Below are 20,445 nucleotides of genomic sequence, written 5' to 3' on the forward strand. Positions count from 1 at the left end.
CCTTTTCTCATGGAAGAGGCACCCCTGCTGAGGGTCATGGCCCTCTCTGTTTACAGTCTGTGCTGATTTCAGGTAACAAACAGAGCCAGACAGCGTCATGTGACACATTCTGAGTTTATTCTGGCAAAGAAACACGGAGACCCTGAGACAGTCAGCCCACCGGCCAGAGGTCACCATTTACCCACAATTCATCGCTGTAGCACCTGTATGCGCCCCCTGCAGGCTAAACAGTCTAGAAGAGCGCGCTGCAACACAACATCTTGACCCCAGGGTCAAAGTCAGGGACAGAAACACTTTATTTAGGGTTAACCCTGACCCCGCATGACCCCAGGTAAACACAACCTCAGGTAAGGAGACAGTCCCACATATAGGTCCCATCAGTCTGTTAGCCTAGCTTAGCTTAGCATGAAAGCTGGCCGCAGGAAATCTGTTAGCTTAGCTTTAATTAGCATACAGGCTAGAAGCAGCGAACCTGTTAGCCAAGCTGAGCCCTGAGGAAGACAGTAAGGCTTCTGCGGGTGGAGAGCCCTCAGTTTGGTCTGTCAGGCTAAATTTAAGTTTGAACTGAAACGTTTAAAATTTCCTAAAACGCCCAGTTTGTCTCCGTGCTCTCCCCATCACTGGGTAACCCCACCCGTCACAGGCTGGCTTCCACAAGGAGCCAACTGAGGCCAAATACAAGCATCACTTTGTCCTTGCCAGATTCCTGCTAACTGGAAAATAAACTATGTCTGATCATTATCATGCTCTGTAGATGCTGCTAGCTTCTGTTAGCATCTATTAGCTTTTATTAGACTACGTTAGCTCCTGTTAGGACTTTTTAGCATCCATGTGCTCCTGTTAGCTTCCATTTGCAACCTTTACCTTCTTTTAGTGCCTGCTAACATCGGTTAGCACCATAATAAACAAAACCAATCCTTCGTCATGAGCTGACAGCTGGCACGGGGGTAAGTTGGGGGTAATTATGCACAAACTATAGCCCTCACAGTCTGATTGCCATGTTTATTATCTTTCTGTCCAGTCCGATGGCATGTCGTCATGAGGAGGCGGAGCTTAGAAACAGGAGGTAAACAGAGCATTTAACACGCAGTACAGTGGGAGGAGCATAGAGATCCATGACAGGATGACCGTCAGCGGAGTTGGATCCAAGCCAGCTAACCTTCTGCGGCTAGTTTACAGAGAGCAGAGGAGGCACCGTCCTCAGTCGGACATGTTGGCGTCTTTCGCAGAATCCGCCACGCTTCAGTCAGCGCTCCAAGTCCTGGTCACAGTTCCAGTTGTGGTCCTAGCAGAGCTCGGTCCTCCTCTGCAGGTACTGCAAGATGGCGTCAGTTCCCTGTGAGGAGCCCCAGACCCTCTTCAGGGCTTCACACTCGCGCTCGTTAGCTTGCTCCAGAGCACTGCGACTCGTGTTCCTCATTAGGGCCTTGGACTCCCGCAGGACCTGCAGGACAGGAAGTGACACCACGAAGGACAGAGTCTGTGACTGGAGCAAGTAGATCAATGAGTTTGTGTACTGATCTGTGATCTGAGTGTAGGTGACATCAGTCACAGAGGACAGCACCTGTGGGTGGGTGTGCACCACCACACCAGCCTGGCCCCCTTTTTAAAAAGCCCACGGCTGACCCCGCCCACCTTGAGTTTTAGGCCACCTGATGAGGGTCAGCGTCTGACGTCGGGGTGAAACGCATCACTGTGACATTTCACCGCAGACGCTTCAGTGCTGACCTTTGACCTTAGCCCCACCACATAACCTGTTTGGAGGCTTTAAATAATCAGGACCAGATCTGATCAGGAATCAATACAGTAACCTTGGAAACGTGTGTGTGTGTGTGTGTGTGTGTGTGTGTGTGTGTGTGTGTGAGAAAGAGAGATAGGAACTGACCAGTGAGTCAACGGCGACCAGCTCTTTAATCCGCAGCATCACTTCCTGTGTGAAGGTCCCCGGCCACAGCACCTGAGATACCAGCCCTTTAAGACACGCCTCCTGAGCTGTCAGCTTCCTACCGCTGAGCAGCAGCTCGTTTGCCTGAAACACAGCACAGGAAGTGAGGAGGAGTTGCGAGGCAAACCATGCAGGACATTTAACAGTGCAGGAAGCAGCTGACTGACCGCAGCGAGCCCCATGATGCGAGGGAAGGAGAAGGAGGAGCAGGCGTCGGGCGTCTGGCCGTACGCTGTGTACGGTGTTTGGAACCACGCCTTCTCATTGGCCCACACCACATCACACAGTGGCAGAATGGCGGCGCCGAGGCCAACGGCCGGCCCGTTCACTGCCGCCACGATGGGTTTCCTGAACTGGATGAAGGTGTTGATGAAGGTCCTGAGAAAGAGGGCACAAGGGTCAGAGGTCAAAGCGCCCAGCTCACCGATGCAGCGATTATTCCATCGAGGAATCAGAACAAACAAGTACAAAAACATGGGCTTTTCACAATAAAAGGTTCCAGTTTATCAATGACTCTCTTTGCTCTGACAGTGTAGATGTTAATTACTGTTAACAGCTGACGTCAGCACTGCCGTGGGATGGCGGCACAGCAGAGCGCATCCCCGGCGTTCCAGGTAAAAGGGCTTCAAGAGGAACGAGCAGCAGGAAATACAGGTGCTGGTCATAACATTAGAATATCATCAAAAAGTTGATTTCACCAACTCCATTGAAAAAGTGAAAGATGTTTACGTCCAGTCCACACAGACTGACATATTTCAGGTGTTTCCTTCTCTCAGCCAATGAAAACCCCAGATTCAGCATCTTATCTTGAATATTACTGAAGACCAATACAAACAAAGTGTTTTCAGGAATCGTGGCCAACTGAACAGTCTGAGCATGAGCAGCTCTCGATACATAGCTGGGCTCCTTTTGCCTGAATGACGCAGCAACGCGGCGTGGCTCGATCAGTCTGTGGCGCCGCGCAGGTGTGACGAGAGCCCAGCTTGTTATTATTATTGGTATTTGTCGTGTTTATTATTCTTATCGTACCTTCCATATTTCTGTTGTTCAGCGCTTTGTCAGCCATGTGTTGTTTTTAACGTGCTATAAATGAAAATTTGGATGGAATTGGTGAAATAAATCAACTTTTTGATGATATTCTAATGACCAGCACCTGTATATAAAACACGAGCTACGAGACCAGATCTCGGCCGCAGAGGATAACGACAAGCATGGAGAAATAGGGCGGTGCCACATGACCGAATGAAAACGTCTGTCATATTATACACTACCGTTTGTTTCATGGTGTCATAAAATCTACCGTTTACAGCGAAATGTTTTCATGGGAGCTGAGAATCCAGCATGACCAGGGAAGACGAGGCAGAACCAGGCCGCTCCAAACAGAAGGACCAGTCCACACAAACCCAGGACCTCAGTCCTAAACGGGGGGCCGCCTCTGCAGCAGGGAAACCGTTTGGTTATGAAACGCCTGACACGGACCAGAAAATTGGACTATGCACATTATGGCACAAGCCGGTGCCCACCTCAGACTCAAACACCACAAAGCTCTTCTCAGGAGGATGCAGAGTTTACGGACGAGAAGCAAAAACGAGCCGTCAGGCGCTCCAAGTAAACCTCAGACTCAAACGTCAGAGCAGGCTCCTCCCCGCAGCACGCCGTGGAATAAAGACTCAAAAATGTATCGTTTCACGCAGTCAGAACACTCGACACCCAGCTGGAAACACCGCACATGTCGAGCTACCCGGGGTTCACAGGAAAAGCACATTTAGGGACAGAGATGGTTATCGGGATGTCTTATGTCAGGAGACTGTGGTCATGTGGCACAGCCCGAGGCAGAGGCTTGCTGTGGTTAAAGAAGGACGAGAGGAGGAACCTCCGTCGACGCTGGAGTCAGTGGATCGCTTACTACCACAAAGACTGGAGCTGGACTCAACTGAGCTACAGGTGGGAAGAGCCCATCGCCACGACCACGGCAGCCTGGCAGGAACGTGGGCTTGAAACACCTGCACGTGATTATGCACTCGAGGTTTCAACGCGACAAAGGGAACATGTTGGAGCAAAGGCAGGGCGGAAAGAGAGGATTTCAAACCCTGCTTGCAAAGATGAGGTTTTGGTGAGGTTTGAGGGAATGGTGCTCCATGACTCAACCAGCGACGCTCAAACGCTCGGAGACTTGATTGGAGCGTAGCCGGCGGTTGCCAGGGCGCACAGACAGAAAAACAAGCCTTTCGGGGAAAGCCTGAGTTTTAAACGCTAACAGCAGGAATGTCAGCTGGACACAAACAGAGTTTAGCAGCTGACCGAGCAGTAAGGCAGTAAAACAGAGTTGAGCACCAACACTGCTAGAACAATGGCCACTGGCTGGACGCCATTAGAGGGCCCTTCCTATTGGAGGGTGAGAGAGCCCCTGAAGGCCCCACAGCTGGAGGTCAGCACATGTCTTTTTCTTGATCATTTAAAGAGTTCATGTTTTATACAGCTGTAATGTTTACATGTGTATACTGGGTCTACTACTGGCACGATACCAGTCCTTCCTTTTAATGTTAATGGTCTGTCAAACCCGATGAAGTAAAATGAGGAAAGAAAAGCAGCTCAACTACAGGGAACATGACAAACGCATCTTCATCCTGTTATAACTCTGTTATAACAATCCTTCAATTAAGCAAACATCGATGGATGGATTACAGGCGTCCAACTCCTCGAGGGTTATGTATTATTGTAGGGTCTGCCTTACAATATAAAGCACCTTGAGGCGACTGTTGTTGTGATTTGGTGCTGTGTAAATAAAGTTGAATTGAACTGAGGGCCGGTGTCCTGCAGGTTTTAGTCCTTGATCCAACACAGCTGATTTAAATGACCTCCTCAGCATGTCCTAAAGTTGTCCAGAGGCCTGGTAACGAACTCATCGTGTGGTTCAGGTGAGTTGGCCCAGGGTGAGATCTAAATGTGCAGCACAGCGGCCCTCGAGGCCTGGAGTTCCCCACCCCTGCTTTAGAAGATATAAATCTAAGTATTTACAAGTCTGAGGCAGAGCCTTCAGTTTACAGGCCCCTCTTCTGTGAAACCAGCTCCTAGTTTGCAAACAATTGGAGAAAAAACATAAAATGAAAACAACAGTCGAGGATATTAGTTTTAAAAAAAAACCTGAATAACAGGAAATACTGAAAAATCGATTTTTTGTGAAGCAAAGCGGTTATAAAGGAGGCTCTCAGTCAAACCATTGGCCCAACATTTAAGACAAAGTATTAATATTCAGGGGAATACTGATTAGCCTGCTATACTGATGGCATTCTGATTTATTTGGGACTACCAGCTAACTCAGTGCCTGTACTGATGCAGGCGTTTGGCTATTCTGGTCAATTACAAAATGAATATAAGACAGGTACTCGATTACACCAGGAGAGAAGATGAAATAGTTACAGAACTATTCGAGTGCCATTATTCACCAGTACAGAGGATACAGTAACACACAAACAATCCATCAGAATGAATCTACCACCCAAGTTATTATATTTATTCCAAACCCGGCGGCAGGAGTGAGTGGGAAACAATCCCACGACTAGGGATGGGTATCGTTTAGGTTTTATCTGATACCGGTGCCAAACCGGTACTTTTGAAACGGTGCCGGTGCTTAAAGAATGGAGAACACAAACTTTGTCCAAAAACCTCTCACGTTCAGCTGTTTTTTTGTAAAAAGATAACAATATTATCCTTTTCTGCAGCTATGGGGCATATATGGTATCACTCTTGGCTGGAAGCTTAAACAATGGGAAAAACACAAACTTTGTCCTAAACCTCTCATGTTTAACTGTTTCCCACTTTTTCTTTGGCCATTTTAGCCTTTTTGGCCAGGGTGAAGGGAGTATCTGCCATCAAACAAGAAGACAGCCGCATGTAGCTATGATGGTGTTTGCTAGTTCACCTTACATGCATTAATGTAATAACGTGGTTAGCCTACTCAACGTAAATTACACACGAACATTAAGCTACTCACGCAGAGAAGAACGGCTGCTGCTGCATCATCATCCTCATCATTCCTGCTACACTGGCAGGGCTAGGGGCCAGGACTCTCCTCTTCGGGTTTCTGGGGGATGTTGCTAACTCCGGGTCTGATAACAGGCACCACACCCGCAGTAGATGTGCTCGGTGTGAGGTCTCGCAGCAAGCTATCAAATACGGCGCATTTCTCGGCTTTTAACAAAACGCTATGCGTCGCCAGGTGTTTCATCAGATTCGAGGTGTTACCTCCTTTGACAGTATCACAGTATCAGCTTAAAGCACTTGTTGCTGCTGAGTTTGCATCTTTTGCTGTGAAGTACAGCCAGACTTTTGACCGCTTCGCCTTGGACATTTTTAATCTGTAGCTCTGCTCTAAAAGAACGTACGTACCTGGCCCCGCCTACTATCCTCGGAAACGTAAAATGATTGGCTGGAATCTAAAGTGTGTCACATCTCAGGAAAATAAAGCACCGAAATGTGCGCTGCTTTTCGGTCTGGTCACTACCATTTATGTCAGAACCAGTGCCATCATGGCACCGGATACCGGTACCCATCCCTACCCATGACTGGGACAGAGTGTTGTCCAAATATATCCGGCAGGCTGAGGGAAGAGAAGGGTGGGGCCACAGTTAAGGCCTAAAGAGCTGCAGCTTTACGTGAGACCATGAAGGAAGGCAGCCTACTGCGTTTCTGTAAAAACATCTGTATTTACACACGAGGCTGTTGTCAGAGGAAACCTGCAGACGGATCATTTCTGCCTCGCACACAAACACTCGGCTCTGTAATCGATATAACCAGGAGGACTGGACAACAACACGGGCGCGAGCTATGACATCATTCAGCCCACTGAATGATGTCATAGCTTTTACCCTCAAGCTGCTCGCAGATACGTTTCTACTGCAGGTCTGGTTTTGGCCACGTTTCCATGCCGACGACAGAGCGCTACAGAGTTTAAACGAAGCAAACGTTGGCGTACGTTTGAGTTACTGTATAACGGCTGCAGCCTTAGACGCCGCTCAGCGTTGCCGCGTGTTACCTGATGGTTTCGGCCATTTTGATGCTCTCCTTCTTCCTGTCGTCCGTCAGGCGTCTGATGAAGTACAGGAAGTCCAGTCCGCAGCAAAAAACGCTGCCAACGGCGCCGAGCAGCACCAGCTTACTGTCGTCCGACGCCGCTGTTGCCATGGCGCTCTGGATCTCCTTCATCACCTGACAGGGACGAGACAGAGGTGAATTTCTGGGCATGTGGGGGCAGTCTGACCGCAGGGGCGGGGCCTCACCTCCGGGTTGAGCGTGTTGTTGTCAGAGCTTTTGGTGGACAGCAAGATGTGGGTGAAGCCATCTTGTTTCTTCACCACGATGTCACGGTAACGGTACGCACTCTCCGTCTGACGCACGCTGAAGCGAAGCCGTTTATCGAACGCTGAGCGCTCCTCCAGGCGCCGCTTCCCTGTCACCGTGGTCGCCCCGGCAACAGCACTCTGCAGACCCGACATCCCACCAACGGCGACGCCCTCAATCAGTGGCGAATTTCCTAGAGAGAATGCAGAACATCAGAACGCCCACTTCCTGTCCACAGACAAAACAGCAGGTCATGGGACAACGACCAATCACCAGGAAGGAGGCGGAGTTTACTGTAAAATGAATATGGTTCTCATATATCACTATCAGGCTGAGGCTGTAAGGAGCTCTCCTACTGGCTGTTAGAAACACAGCTGCTCTCACCTGAGCGTGACGCCGCCTCGTAACCGATCAATCAGTCTAAGGATCGATCTGGTGGTCCGGCTGACTGATTACACCATTTGGTAATGGCTGATTGATCAGTAGCATGCTTCCCCCCCCCTGGGCGGGACTCACCTCTGCCACTGAGCGAGCGCATGGCAGCTGGCGTGATGGGGGCTCGAGGCGGTGGGTTCTGACTGCGGGGTCGGGTCCCCATGCGCGCTCGCTCCTCTCCAGGCCCCAGCTGGATCCCTGACGGCGGTTTCTCCAGCAGAGCGACCTCTGGTGGGACCAGCTGAGCCTCGCCTGCCTCCAGGCTGTGTGCCGCCTCGCTGGGCGACTCCTCGGCGTCTGGGCGGCCATTCATTGGGCTCTTTGGGACCAGGATCTTGATGCCTGTTTTTGACAAGTCCACGCTACGGCGGGCGGGGCCGGCCGGAGACGCCGACATCAGCCCAAAGCTGTCAGCCGGCAGCGGCTGCTGTAGGGGGCGGGGCGGGTTGGCAGGGAGCAACTGAGTTGGGCTCGGAGTAGATCTCGCCTGGTTACGGTCGCCCGAACCGCTTCGGATGTCCGCATCGACGTCGCCGCGAGAGGCATGTGGCTTGCAGGGCGCTTTGTGGACGGGGCCCCAGTGAAGGTTAGGCGTGCTGCGTGTAGAGCGCAGCAAGGCGCCGTCTCTGTGGCGCTCGGCGTGCTGGCGGTTGAACTGGTGGACATACGCCATGCACGTGGACAGGTGACTCTCGGGCTCCCAGGTGTCGCCCTCAGCGCCGTACCCTCGCCACCTGACCAGGTACTCGACCCGACCTTTCCTGTTCCTGCGCCGGTCCACAATCCGCTCCACCTGGAGGACACAGAGGGCGGAGCCCACAATAAGCATCACGCCACTACTTTGGTGACGTCACATTGTGACGTATTACAGGTATTGTTCACTAATCAGATCAAAACTTCCTCCGCCGGAGGGCACGGACCACTTCAAGTGTGAGCTCCCAGCAGGCTCGCGAGGACAGTTACAGGGAGAGACCGGAAGGCTAACAGACAGCTACCATTGCGCTAACTGTGCTCACGTGCGGCCCCTCTAGCGACTAGCTGTAGTTTTTCTCTGGACTTCTCTCCAACCGTCTGCCTCGGACTCGATCAGTCGATAACTGCCTAATTTGTTCGACTTTCCTAACTTCATAAACTCCGCCGCTTAGCATGTTAGCATTAGCTCACATTACCTCGTAGAGCTCCTCGGTCGCCATGGAGATGTCCGCGTGCACGGGCAGCTTCAAGAAGCTACTTCAGGGGCGCAGCAACATGAGGGACGGTGTGTGTGTATGTGTGAGTGTCGATCCGCGCGGAGCTGCAGGTGTGTGTGCTCCTGTTGGCTCAGGTAACTATACCCCGGTGTTAGCTGTTAGCACGGTGGCGTCTCACAAGCTTCCGCTCTGACTCTGACCATGACCTTCAAAATAAAAGCCCCACCACGACAGGAAGTGACGTATTGCAGTTTTATGCACTGATGTGTAATTTTCTTTTTATTTGTTTCTAATTTAAATAATTAAAAATTGAAACATGTTTATTTCTGCTATAAAATTTAACCAGCTGGGGCCTCTGCTGACCCTAGAGGAAGTGCAGTATTTGGTACTTCCTGTGTGTGTTTCACGTTTTTTTTTCCACTCTGGGATTCCAAAGGTCAGTTTTCCTTAGTTTTGCAGCCATAGTCAGAGCTGTTTTCAGTTGTCCATACACTAGGGGAAGAAGCTTCAATGCTTCCTTTATGACCTCCTTTAGTAGAGGAGACACTGGACCATCTTTATGAAAAGGGAGGAGAAAATGGCGTCCCATAATTCGTTGTCCATCCGACCATTCATGAAAACATAATCGCAGTAGCCAAAGCGGAGCAGATCATGTAAATTCTAAGTGTTTTTTGTTTTCATTCAGAACCTGTATATATATTTATTTACAGCTTTTATCAGCAGCAGTGAAACTCACAGCTGAACCCTGAGCGTCACATGAAGAACACAGAACGCTGTATGAGCGCAACATTATGATCTATACGAACTGATCAAAGTGTGCTTGTATGATCAGTGATCGTTAGTAATGTCCAGTGTTGGGAAGGTTACTTTAAAAATGTATTCCACTACAGATTACAGATTACATGCGCCGCTGCTCTACTCCCTCTACACTTCAGACTGTGTGGCCACCCATGGCTCCAACACCATTGTGAAGTTTGCTGACGACACAGTGGTGTTGGGTGCCATCTCCAACAACGATGAGGCGGCCTACATGGATGAAGTGAAGAATCTGGCATCGTGGTGCCAGGACAACCACCTCCAGCTGAACGTCGGCAAGACCAAGGAGCTGGAGGACGCCATCATCTACCTGCTCAATCGTGTCTACACCCATCTGGACCAGCCGGCGAGCACTGTGAGGGTCATGTTTTTTGACTTTTCCAGTGCTTTCAACACCATCAGGCCGACCCTCCTGGGTGATAAGTTAGCAGCGATGCAGGTGGATGCTTCTCTGGTGTCCTGGATTGTTGATTACCTGACAGGAAGACCACAATATGTACGTCTCCCACAGTGTGTGTCTGACAAGGTGATTAGCAACACAGGGGCACCACAGGGGACTGTCCTCTCCCCCTTCCTCTTCACCCTCTACACCACAGACTTCAGCCACTGCACAGAGACCTGCCATCTTCAGAAGTTTTCTGATGACTCTGCGGTGGTTGGATGCATCAGCAGGGATGATGAGACAGAGTACCGGGCTGTGGTCGACTCCTTTGTCACGTGGTGTGAGCAGAATCATCTGCAGCTCAACGTGGCAAAGACCAAGGAACTGATCGTGGACTTCAGGAAGACCAGGAAACACTTGACCCCTGTTTCAATCCAGGGGGTCAGTGTTGACATTGTGGAGGACTATAAATACCTTGGAGTACACATTGACAATAAACTGGACTGGGCTAAAAACACCACAGCACTTTACAGGAAGGGCCAGAGTCGTCTCTATTTTTTGAGGCGACTGAGGTCCTTCAACATCTGCCAGAAAATGCTGAGGATTTTCTATGAGTCTGTGGTGGCCAGTGCGATCCTCTATGCTGTTGCATGCTGGGGGAGCAGGCTGAGGGTCGCAGATGCCAACAGACTTAATAAACTGATCCGTAAGGCCAGCAATGTTGTGGGGATGGAGCTGGACTCCCTCAAGGTGGTGTCGGAGAGGCGGATGCTGTCCAAGATAAAGACAATGTTGGATAACACCTCCCACCCACTCCATGACATGTTGGTCAGTCACAGGAGCTCGTTCAGTGAGAGACTGAGATTACCGAAAAGCACCACTGAACGACACAGGAAATCATTCCTGCCTGTGGCCATCTCCCTGTACAACGCATCCACTTAACACACTGTTTGCTGCTACAACTACACATGTTTCTTTTCCAACTATTTATTTATGAGTGACTTATGTATGTATGCATGTATATATATGTATATATTGTACTATTCTTAGTTAGTGTATTGTCTGTCTTGTCTTAATGTTGGTTTAAAATGGAGCACTGTAACAAAAAATAATTTCCCCCAGGGATCAATAAAGTATTCTGATTCTGATTCTGATCTATAATTGACTGAGACAGGACTCTTCCAGACACTAAACCAAGGCACAATGTACATTTCAATTCCTTTCATTTTAAATATGTTTATATTGTCTATCCTGTAAAATAGTCAGATGTCCATTCATATTAATGTACAGAATTCACCTGCTTGCTGCTACTGCTGCACATTCACCCAGTGTATATACTGTATGTGTATATATATATATATATATAATGTTCTTCCTCTACACCCCCCCCCCAATTTTTTTGCACATGTCGAGGAGCGTGTCAGGCTACATTTCACTGTGTGTTATACTTGTATAACTATGCATGTGACAAATAAAGAACCTTGAACCTTGAACCAAAATGTATTTTGTAACGTATTCTGTTACGTTACTCAATGAGAGTAACTATTTTGAATACTTTGGATTACTTCATATATTATCAAGCTTTTTACAACTACATGAATGAACTATTGCTGTGTGATTTATTACTATTACTGAAGGTTACTCTCCATACCAACACCAACTACATGTTTAAACCTTAATATAAATGAGTAACAGTAGGTGGACATTAGGTAAAGCTGCACTTTTTGCAGCGATCTCGTATAGAAAACTATTCCGCGCGTATATAAATCAGGTCCGCGGCGCCGAACCGTAGTAAAGGGACCTCTGGCTGATACGTCGGGTTCGTGTCGGGCTCGTAGCCAAACACTAGCTTTACTTTGTTGTCTGGGTCACTTTGCTAGCGAGAGACAGAGAGAGGTGATGAAAGGCTGCTCCAACAGAACTTATTGTTTCAGAGGAAACACGAACACAGTGTACAGTCGAGTCTTAACAGCTTACTTACAGCTGGACTACACTGCCCACGAGGCTACATTCTTTTTATGTGTATTTTATGTGGAGTGAATAAATAAAAGTATATTTACAGTGGCCCCTAGAGACAAAGCACATACAAACTAAAACGCAACGGAAGTGCTCCAGGATGCCAGGGGCCGTGTTGAGCTTTTGTTACCTAGAGGCAAGCCAGGAAGTACCAGCAATCGGATTGGGTGTGTGGTAGTAACAGGTAAATGAAGTTTTGTTTTTAATTATTTGAATATGAAATATATATATATATATATATATAAAAATATAAATAAATAAGTGTTTGTGTATTAATACAAAAACAATAGACATATGAATTCGATTGTGTAATTTGAGTGATCTAGTAGCTCTGTTTTGGAAGTTAACACTAGAAATGTGTTTTGGAGTTTGTACGTGCTTCGTCTGTAGGGGCCCCCATAAATATTTATATATAAACATACATAAAGAAAACCATGTTTTTTTACATTACTAATTCCTTTTGTGCATAATTTTATATTGTTGCTGATAATTAATTAATTAATTAAAGCAACAAAACAACCTGAAGAGCCGGTTCTCTAAAAAGAGCCGGAAATCCCATCACTAGTGTCTGCTACGTTGAAACGCTCGGGCCGCTCTGCCCGCCACAGTTTCAAACTGGTCATGTGACTGCATGGCCACATCTGATTGGTAAAAAAGTTACCAGAAACGTCACTGGCCGCATGTGTTAAACTAATTATTTTTTTTAAAAAGTAACGAGTTGAATTTTGCAAATGTAGCAGAGTAAAAGTACCGTTTCTTCTTCATAAATGTACTCAAGTAAAAGTAAAAAGTATCGTGCAAAAAAGGTACTTTAAAAGTACATTTTTTTCAAAAACTTACTCAAGTAAATGTAACGGAGTAAATGTAACTCGTTACTACCCACCTCTGCATACAGGGGGCGTCCTGATATAACATGGCAGCCTCATGTTTCCTTCATGTTTTTACCTGCAGCACCGAGGATCTAACACCTGAGCTCAAGGTTTCCCAGCCCAGGGTGGAGTCTGTCTCTGTCTTAGATATGAAGCTAAATAAACACAAGTTATTACAGTTTACAGGAAGCGTAGTGACATGGAATAACTTTAACATCATGCAGTTATCTGTAGAGAAGCGTTTGGCTGATCAGAAGAGTGAAATGTTTGTGTCAGATTTGTATTGCTGGATTGTCATTTATGCCTAGAAATATATATTTGTATATGCTTAGAAGTATATAATTGTTTGTCTCATCCTAGGAGGTCTGTAACAACTGTGTAGCATGAAGAGGGGGGTGCGTTCACTCCTCTCCAGAGTGTTCTGGCATAGATCACGCACCCCTCTGGATCATGAGCAAGGTCATATCTTCTCTTCTGATATATGGTATAGCAAACACACGTATATCTGTTTAAGTCTAAGTGCCTTTGTTTAGATGAGCAGCAGGTTTAGGGAAGTCTTTATGGGGTCACACTCTGACCACACACACACACACACACACACACACGGTACTCTTTGTGTGTGTGTAGACGTCATATGTTAATGAACCTATGCATATTCATGTGACCTCAATAAAGAGCAGTGTTACGAGGGAGCGGACGAGAGCGACTGGGGTCAAGCGAAGGAACGGCGTTTGTCCGGTTCTCTCCCGTGCACGAGAAACTCGAAACTTCGCCTGCTCGGTGTTCAATGCTTTTTGCTGTGTAGTTGAATAGTCTTGAACATTCCAGCGAATAGGTTTATGCTACAAACCTCAGTTTGGTGTTCTCGAGTTCTGCAGTCTGATAAAACCGACCTCAGCATCAAATCATTTTACTTGATAAGTCCGGATACTTCTTTCTCCTGTGCTTGAATTTTACTTTTGCGGCAGCATTCATTTCAAAAAGCTTAGCGATAACCGAGTTCCTCTCAGCTGTTCATCAAAACGGTCTACCTTAGTAGTTAACTTTTGTATAGCCTCAACAAGAGCAGAGTCGGATCTTTGTCATGGCTCTTAAGCTTCAAGGCAGGAGCTGTGGACTGGATGCTACTGCTGCCTGCAACCTCCGTGTAGTCGTGTTCACATGTGGAAGAGGCTATACCAGGTTTGTCTTCTTTTCTCGGTCGGCATGTCAGACTTCTGGTTCTGGGGATGTGTTCAACAAAAGAAAACAACATTCGGGGCGAGTAAAGGTGAGGCGACAAACACACACGTGCCCACCATCTTACCGCCAACCTGTAACACCGAGTACTTCCTGTGCGTACCTGTGTTGTAGCGGGACACAGGCTGGTTTGTGTTTGCACTCTGAATGAAACAAAGTTTCATAGAACACATTTTCTTTGCTTTTGTTTTATTGCAGCTGTTCTAACAGAACTTTTTCCATCGATGACTGTGGGATTCAGGCCGAGTTGTCACAGATCAGAGGAAAATGTCCTCGGCTAGGCCGTGATTCTGGATTGGTCTCAGGTCCTCTCGGTAGTCCTTGCCATCAGTCTGACTTCTTCTTGCTTTTTTTGTGGCCTCCCAGCGGAGGCGCTAACAGTGGCGTGCCATCTTCATCGACCACAGTGGGGCGGGCCTTAAAGCACAGGTAGCAGAAGCAGGCGCCGATGGTAAGTGGAAAGGCGACCAGAAAGCAGCCGAGCAGCGGCGCGTGGCTGAAGACGGGCTGTGTACGAGAAACATACAGTCAGACTGATTAAACAGGAAGCAGGATGATGATGATGATGATGTGACTTACTGCCAGCGTGACTCTGGTATCATAAACGAGGCGTCGGACTCGTTGAAGGGCGCCGTTTCCTCCGTGACCCTAAGGCAAAGAGCAGACAGATGTTCAGAATCCAGCAGCTGCTTCCTGTCTGGAGGTGAGCCTCACCTGACTCACCTGCATGCTGCCGTTCAGCACGCCGTCCAGGAAGTCCAGCAGGTTCTGTTCCGTTTGCACAGTGCCAGGGGGCAGGAAGTAGCCATCATTGGACAGATTCACCACGATGAATGTGGGCACAATGATCTCACTGTTGAAAACAATGACAAGTCAGAGGCGTCCAATCAGAGGAGTGAAGCTGATGTCAGAGGTGAAAACTCACCCCATCACCAGGCCGCTGATGTAATCAGAGCCGGCCATGAAGCCGAAGTACATCTCCCTGAAGGGGCGGGGTCAGACAAGAGTGGGCGGAGAAAGGTAGAGAGGGAATGAGCTCGGAGTTCGCGCCCTGTTTCCTGTACTTTTCAGAATAAAAGTCTGACCTGCTGTAGATCTCTCTGTGCTCTGCAGCCACACTTTCCAACAGACTCTTATACCTGAACAGGTGACAGGAAGTGCTTCAGAGCACAGTTGCAGGTAAATTTTACCCTGAAGATGAGTACTTAGATACTTTTTATTATCATTGTGCAGTTGCTTGCACAGCACAATTCGAATGCAAGACCACAAAGATGCAAAAGTAAAGAAAACAACATACAAAGGAAAAAAACAATATAAGTAATATAAGTACACTATATTCATGGTATATGAGTTACAGAAACATTGAGGGGGTGTGTACAAGGACAATAATATAAAATCATAAATAAATAAGGGTGGAGGGGCTATGGTCACTAAGGATGGGACAGTAACTGCACAACCACCAGAATATTGCACAGAGGGAACAGAGAGAGAGCAGATGGGGTTACCTGAGACTTTCTTCACACAGGTGCTTCTCCTCCACCAACGCCAACAGCACCAGCTTACCTGCAGGACAGAGGCGGAGTCACTGCACCTGAGCCAATCAGCAACCAGTGAGTGAAATCCAGGCATTTCAGTGCTTTGTCCCAAACAGACCCGCCTGCTTCCAGTTTCATTATTGTTCAGGTGAGCGTCTCCCTGACAGGAAACTCCATGAACAGATGGGTCTGTTTCCAAAGTCAAAGTTGTTCAGTGCTTTGGCTGAAGGTACCTGATGACATCACAGTGCACTCAGGTGTTCTGTGGTACCTGTCTCTCCCATGGCATACAGAGTGTAGCTGTCGATCTGGGAGAAGTTTGGGAATCGTTCTCTGTTAATCCACAACTTCAGGTCCCCGTCACGTTCCTCTGAAAGACAGTAAGCAGCTTGTTTAAGTCAGGTGAAATGCACACAGCAAATGCATGAATTCCCCATGTCAGTCTGATTTGTAACAGAAGCGTTTTCTCAGAAGAGCTGACAGCAGATACAAACCACAAAGCTCCATGTGCACATGACGGAGTTACTAACCACATCAACCACACAAGATGTGAGACATCTTATTTCAAAGGATTCCTCAGTCTGCTTTTACTGCCACAACTTCCAATGACTGTGATCAGTTCAAAGTTCAAGCCTGGATCCTTTTAGCCTAGTTTAACCTGACTTCCATGATGGATCTCATTGTCACACACCTGCACTTCTTCCTGCTGACATTACTCCTCCTACAGATTCTCCCTACTATCAGTCAGTGTCCTTCAGCTGGGTGCACAGTGAGATTCAGCACTGACACAGCTCTGCTACGCTGGTGATGCTCAGCTGTATTTCTGTTAAACCTGAGTGAACACTTTAATGGATCTTCAGACTTCTTCGTTCTCAGTCCTGGTAAACTGAGCTTCTTGTTTGTGGTCCTGATAGCTTCTCTGAGGAGGTTATATCGGTTCCCTCATCAACAATATTAAATATTGGTGTTATTTTATCTATCTGGTCCAGAACTCAGCAGGCAGGACTGACTAAACAATTCTTGTTTCCCTTTGCTGTCTTCATTTTAAAATTGCATTGTTTTTATAGTTAATATTTACAGTTCAGAGCTAAAGTGTGTGCAGGACCATGTATGTTTTAATGTGTGAAGTATGTCTGTGAAGGTTCTCAGTCATCCAGGTCATCGTAGTCTAAGGAGCTTGGAAAGAAAAGCGTCTGGACTTCTTTGAGTTGCTTGAAGACGTTTCACCTCTCACCCTGGCTGATTGTGACCCACACCCCGGCTCATGTGATCAGGTAGAGGATCATCAGGGGGTCCTTTTGTCCCTCTTTGGGGGGAAACTCCCACTGGGTTTAAATCTGGGACTCTCCACCATTTGACCTTAGAACTGAAGAAAATTCTCGGATGAGAGGTGAAACGTCTTCAAGCAACTTAAAGAAGTCCAGACGCTTTTCTTTGCAAGCTCCTTTGACTTTATTGTGTGAAGTTACTGTGTTGTAGCTGTACAACACGATTTTCAATTTTTTTTGTAAAAACAAGTTTTGGTGGCTGAAGACATTTGTGCAGAGCTGTAGCTTTTTTGCTGTTATTTAATATTCCACGAGAAAGAGTTCTGTTGGCCCGTTCATCAAAATTAACTCACCGCTGTAGGTGAAGTAAGTCCCATCTTTAAATACCACCACAGCAGGCAGAGTGGACAGAGACACCGCCTGAAATAAAGACAGATTATCTACAGACTCGGACGCAGATTATCTACAGATAAAGACACAGATTATCTACGGACGCAGATTATCTACAGACGCAGATTATCTACGGACACAGATTATCTACGGACACAGATTATCTACGGACACAGATTATTAGAGTTAGTTTTGAGAGCTCTCGCAAAAGTTCATTGTAATTTTTTTTTCTCCCATGTCCCTTGCAGGGCTCCGTATTATCTACAGACTTGGACGCAGACATGTTCCTCCAGGGTGGGAATGATGAGTATAAACGTGTCTTTTTAAAGGAACACACTGACGTTCCAGGAAAATATTACACCTGCTGCTGGATGTCCACCACATTTTGAAACCTTGTGGACATAGGGGGGATTTTTAAAGTGTTTTAAAAAGTTTTGTCTCAGCATGTGGATAAGGTCAGCTCGATCAGGTGATGGACACGTTTGACCAACAGACGAAAGAGTTTTCTGACCTTCGGTAGGACGTCTCTGCTGGTTGAGAAGAAGTAAGTGTGGACAATCAGCTGCTCAGCGACTGACGTGTAGTTTCCCTGAAACACACCACAGGTCAGTTGTGTGTGTGTGTGTGTGTGTGTGTGTGTGTGTGTGTGTGTGTGTGTGTGTGTGTGTGTGTGTGTGTGTGTGTGTGTGTGTGTACCTTTAGCGGTGACGTGGCTCCTACATAAACAAACATGACATCATGGCGGCTCATGGCGTGCTGGAAGAGCTGCACACTACTAAGTGATCGAACCAGCGGCCTGAGCAATAAGACAGATTCCCAATGTGATATCATTGTGACATCACCGTCATGTTAAACATCATTTTCCCTTATTTTGTGTCGGCTGTCTAAACTCACCCAGCAATCCGATTAGCAAAGTCCATTATTCCATCTTTGGTTCTCACGCCTGAATAATTATATTTTATATTCTTCTTTAACCTGGAAACAGGAAACAGCTGGTTAAAGATCTGCAGCATGCCTGCATCACTGTCACACCTGTCACACCTGACCATGGTGTATCTCTGCCACCTGACTGAGGTGCATCTGATGGTGTAAAATGAAACACCTTGTGGTGTTTGGAGCTGCGGTTTCAGTCAGTGGATCTGATGTGTGTGTGACGTCACAGTGAGGACTTACATAAGGATGGCTGGATACGTTCTGACGCGAAACTCTTTGGCCAAACCTTCAGACAGAGAGAACACATCTGACCTCTGGGCTTTTATTTTGACAGTCACAGACAACAATTTGCTGGTAAATCAGTGCTTTAATTTTTACAGTGACTGACCGGTGTTGGCAGTTGCATCTGATTTGCCGACGTGGACCGGAGAGCCGAGACTCCTATATTCTGATCCAATCTGATGCCAAACCGGATCCAGTTGTTTACAGAACGTACACCAGGGGGCGTAAAACTGCAGCGAGACACGACAGGGGCAGACGACACTCAGAAACACTCAAGAAGTACTCAGAAGATACACAATTGCATGACAAGTACTCTGAAATGAACCGCAATACAGTCTCAGAGGATGTTACTAACGTCCAATATCAGATTTCTCTCTGCTTTCAAAGCAAAATCGCTCTGCTCTGATTGGACCCGACTGTGATGCAGGTGGAACGTCACCTGTGTTTTTTGTGCTTTTATCAAACAGAGTCAGTGCGGACGTGTTCTTTATCACGTGGAGTACCGCTCGGCTCCATCCTCAGACTTGTTCAGCTTGCATCTGTTTCCCCTCAGTTACTTAATCTGCAGGTATGCTCAGGTGGCCTCAGATTTCTACTGTCTTTGAACTGAACTTGGATTAAGTCTTTGTTCTTGATCCTAATCATATTTTTTTTTTACCCTGGGCAAACAATTACCAATCTGTACAACCTCTTAATCAGTGATCATTGATCACCCCCCACCCCGCCGAGACCATGCAGTGCTTTTCGTGTTCTTGGTTCTTCTTGTTCGGTTGTGTTTTAACGCTGCTGCATTCTGTGTTGCTGCTGCAGACACGTAGTGTTTAGTATTATTATTAATAAGTACAAATAAAAATAAGTACACACATTACACAGAGTAAACTCATCTGTACCTTGATGAGCCAGATTTCATCGTCTCCTTTTGTCTCCATGAAGCTGAAAAGACGATCAATCAGCCTGATTAGTGATTACTGATCATCAACCTAAAGTCAGTTAAATTCAACATTCAGTTTGAACTCACGAATCATCGAGCTCCTCCACGAACGCCGCCGCAGACGCAAACAGCAGCACTGACCACACACACACACACACACACAAACAAAGGTCCATTAACTTAGTCTCCAGGCCATTTGACCCCGATCCCACTGATCATGCTCTGATACTTCAGGCCTTCGTTCACCTGATACATTGAGTCACATGACTCCATCAGACGTGGAGTATCAATACCTCCAATTAAAACTTTCAGATTAAAGTTTAATCTCACAAACATCAATCTGTGATCAGATGATTTGGGGCCGGCTCAGGGGGAAGCTGATTCTTAAAAATGGACTGTATGTGTTATTGTAGGGTCTACCTTACAATATAAAGCACCTTGAGGCGACTGCTGTTATGATTTGGAGCTATATAGATCAATAAAATTGAATTGATTTCAGCTGAAACCAGAAACAGATTCAGACTGTTTTCAGATTAACAGCTCAGTAATCTGACTGTAATCCATCTGTAGGTTCTCGAGTCTCGAGCTGCCCTTTCCTCACACTCTGAAGCTACGATAAAGAGGAAGAAAGTTTGGACGTACCTGAGAGCAGGACTGTGGTCCTCCTGTCCGCCATAATGGCTGAAACTGGATTAACAGCACAGAACTAATCTGCTAACACAGAACACACTGCTAATCTTACAGATTAGCAGGCTGCATTCAATCCACTCAAACTTTATTCACAGCTGCTTCACATCAACAACAAATGCACAGCTGACATTAAAGCTGCAGGAGGCCAGGGGAGACCAGCAGGGGGCACCACTGCACCAGAGGG

The 20,445-nt window shown here is 47.1% G+C and overlaps 2 protein-coding genes across 3 annotated transcripts; both read right to left on the reverse strand.

The window, feature by feature from the left end:
- Window positions 1–95: 95 nt before the first annotated feature.
- On the reverse strand, window positions 96–9,098 carry cdyl (chromodomain protein, Y-like). 2 transcript variants are annotated; one of them, XM_004572441.5, is made up of 7 exons: window positions 8,890–9,098; window positions 7,802–8,513; window positions 7,225–7,478; window positions 6,981–7,153; window positions 2,113–2,323; window positions 1,886–2,029; window positions 96–1,444 (listed from the first exon to the last, which is right to left on the reverse strand). In XM_004572441.5, exons 1-7 carry the CDS (start codon window positions 8,911–8,913, stop codon window positions 1,286–1,288), a joined length of 1,677 nt encoding a protein of 558 aa, XP_004572498.1. In that variant the 5' UTR covers window positions 8,914–9,098; the 3' UTR covers window positions 96–1,285. The 2 variants fall into 2 exon arrangements, with proteins under 2 accessions (XP_004572498.1, XP_076733293.1); XM_076877178.1 differs by lacking the exon at window positions 7,802–8,513 and having other exon boundaries at window positions 8,890–9,096.
- Window positions 9,099–14,404: 5,306 nt separating this feature from the next.
- Window positions 14,405–20,370, reverse strand: LOC101480661 (protein disulfide-isomerase tmx3a). The gene is made up of 16 exons (XM_004572440.6): window positions 20,214–20,370; window positions 19,659–19,707; window positions 19,531–19,573; window positions 18,747–18,870; window positions 18,599–18,644; window positions 18,320–18,400; window positions 18,122–18,221; window positions 17,937–18,014; window positions 17,389–17,455; window positions 16,039–16,137; window positions 15,738–15,795; window positions 15,318–15,371; window positions 15,158–15,214; window positions 14,956–15,085; window positions 14,812–14,880; window positions 14,405–14,739 (listed from the first exon to the last, which is right to left on the reverse strand). Exons 1-16 carry the CDS (start codon window positions 20,245–20,247, stop codon window positions 14,560–14,562), a joined length of 1,269 nt encoding a protein of 422 aa, XP_004572497.1. The 5' UTR covers window positions 20,248–20,370; the 3' UTR covers window positions 14,405–14,559.
- Window positions 20,371–20,445: the final 75 nt, after the last annotated feature.

This window comes from Maylandia zebra, linkage group LG18 (genome assembly GCF_041146795.1).
Source record: "Maylandia zebra isolate NMK-2024a linkage group LG18, Mzebra_GT3a, whole genome shotgun sequence".
In the NCBI taxonomy this organism is placed as follows: domain Eukaryota; kingdom Metazoa; phylum Chordata; class Actinopteri; order Cichliformes; family Cichlidae; genus Maylandia; species Maylandia zebra.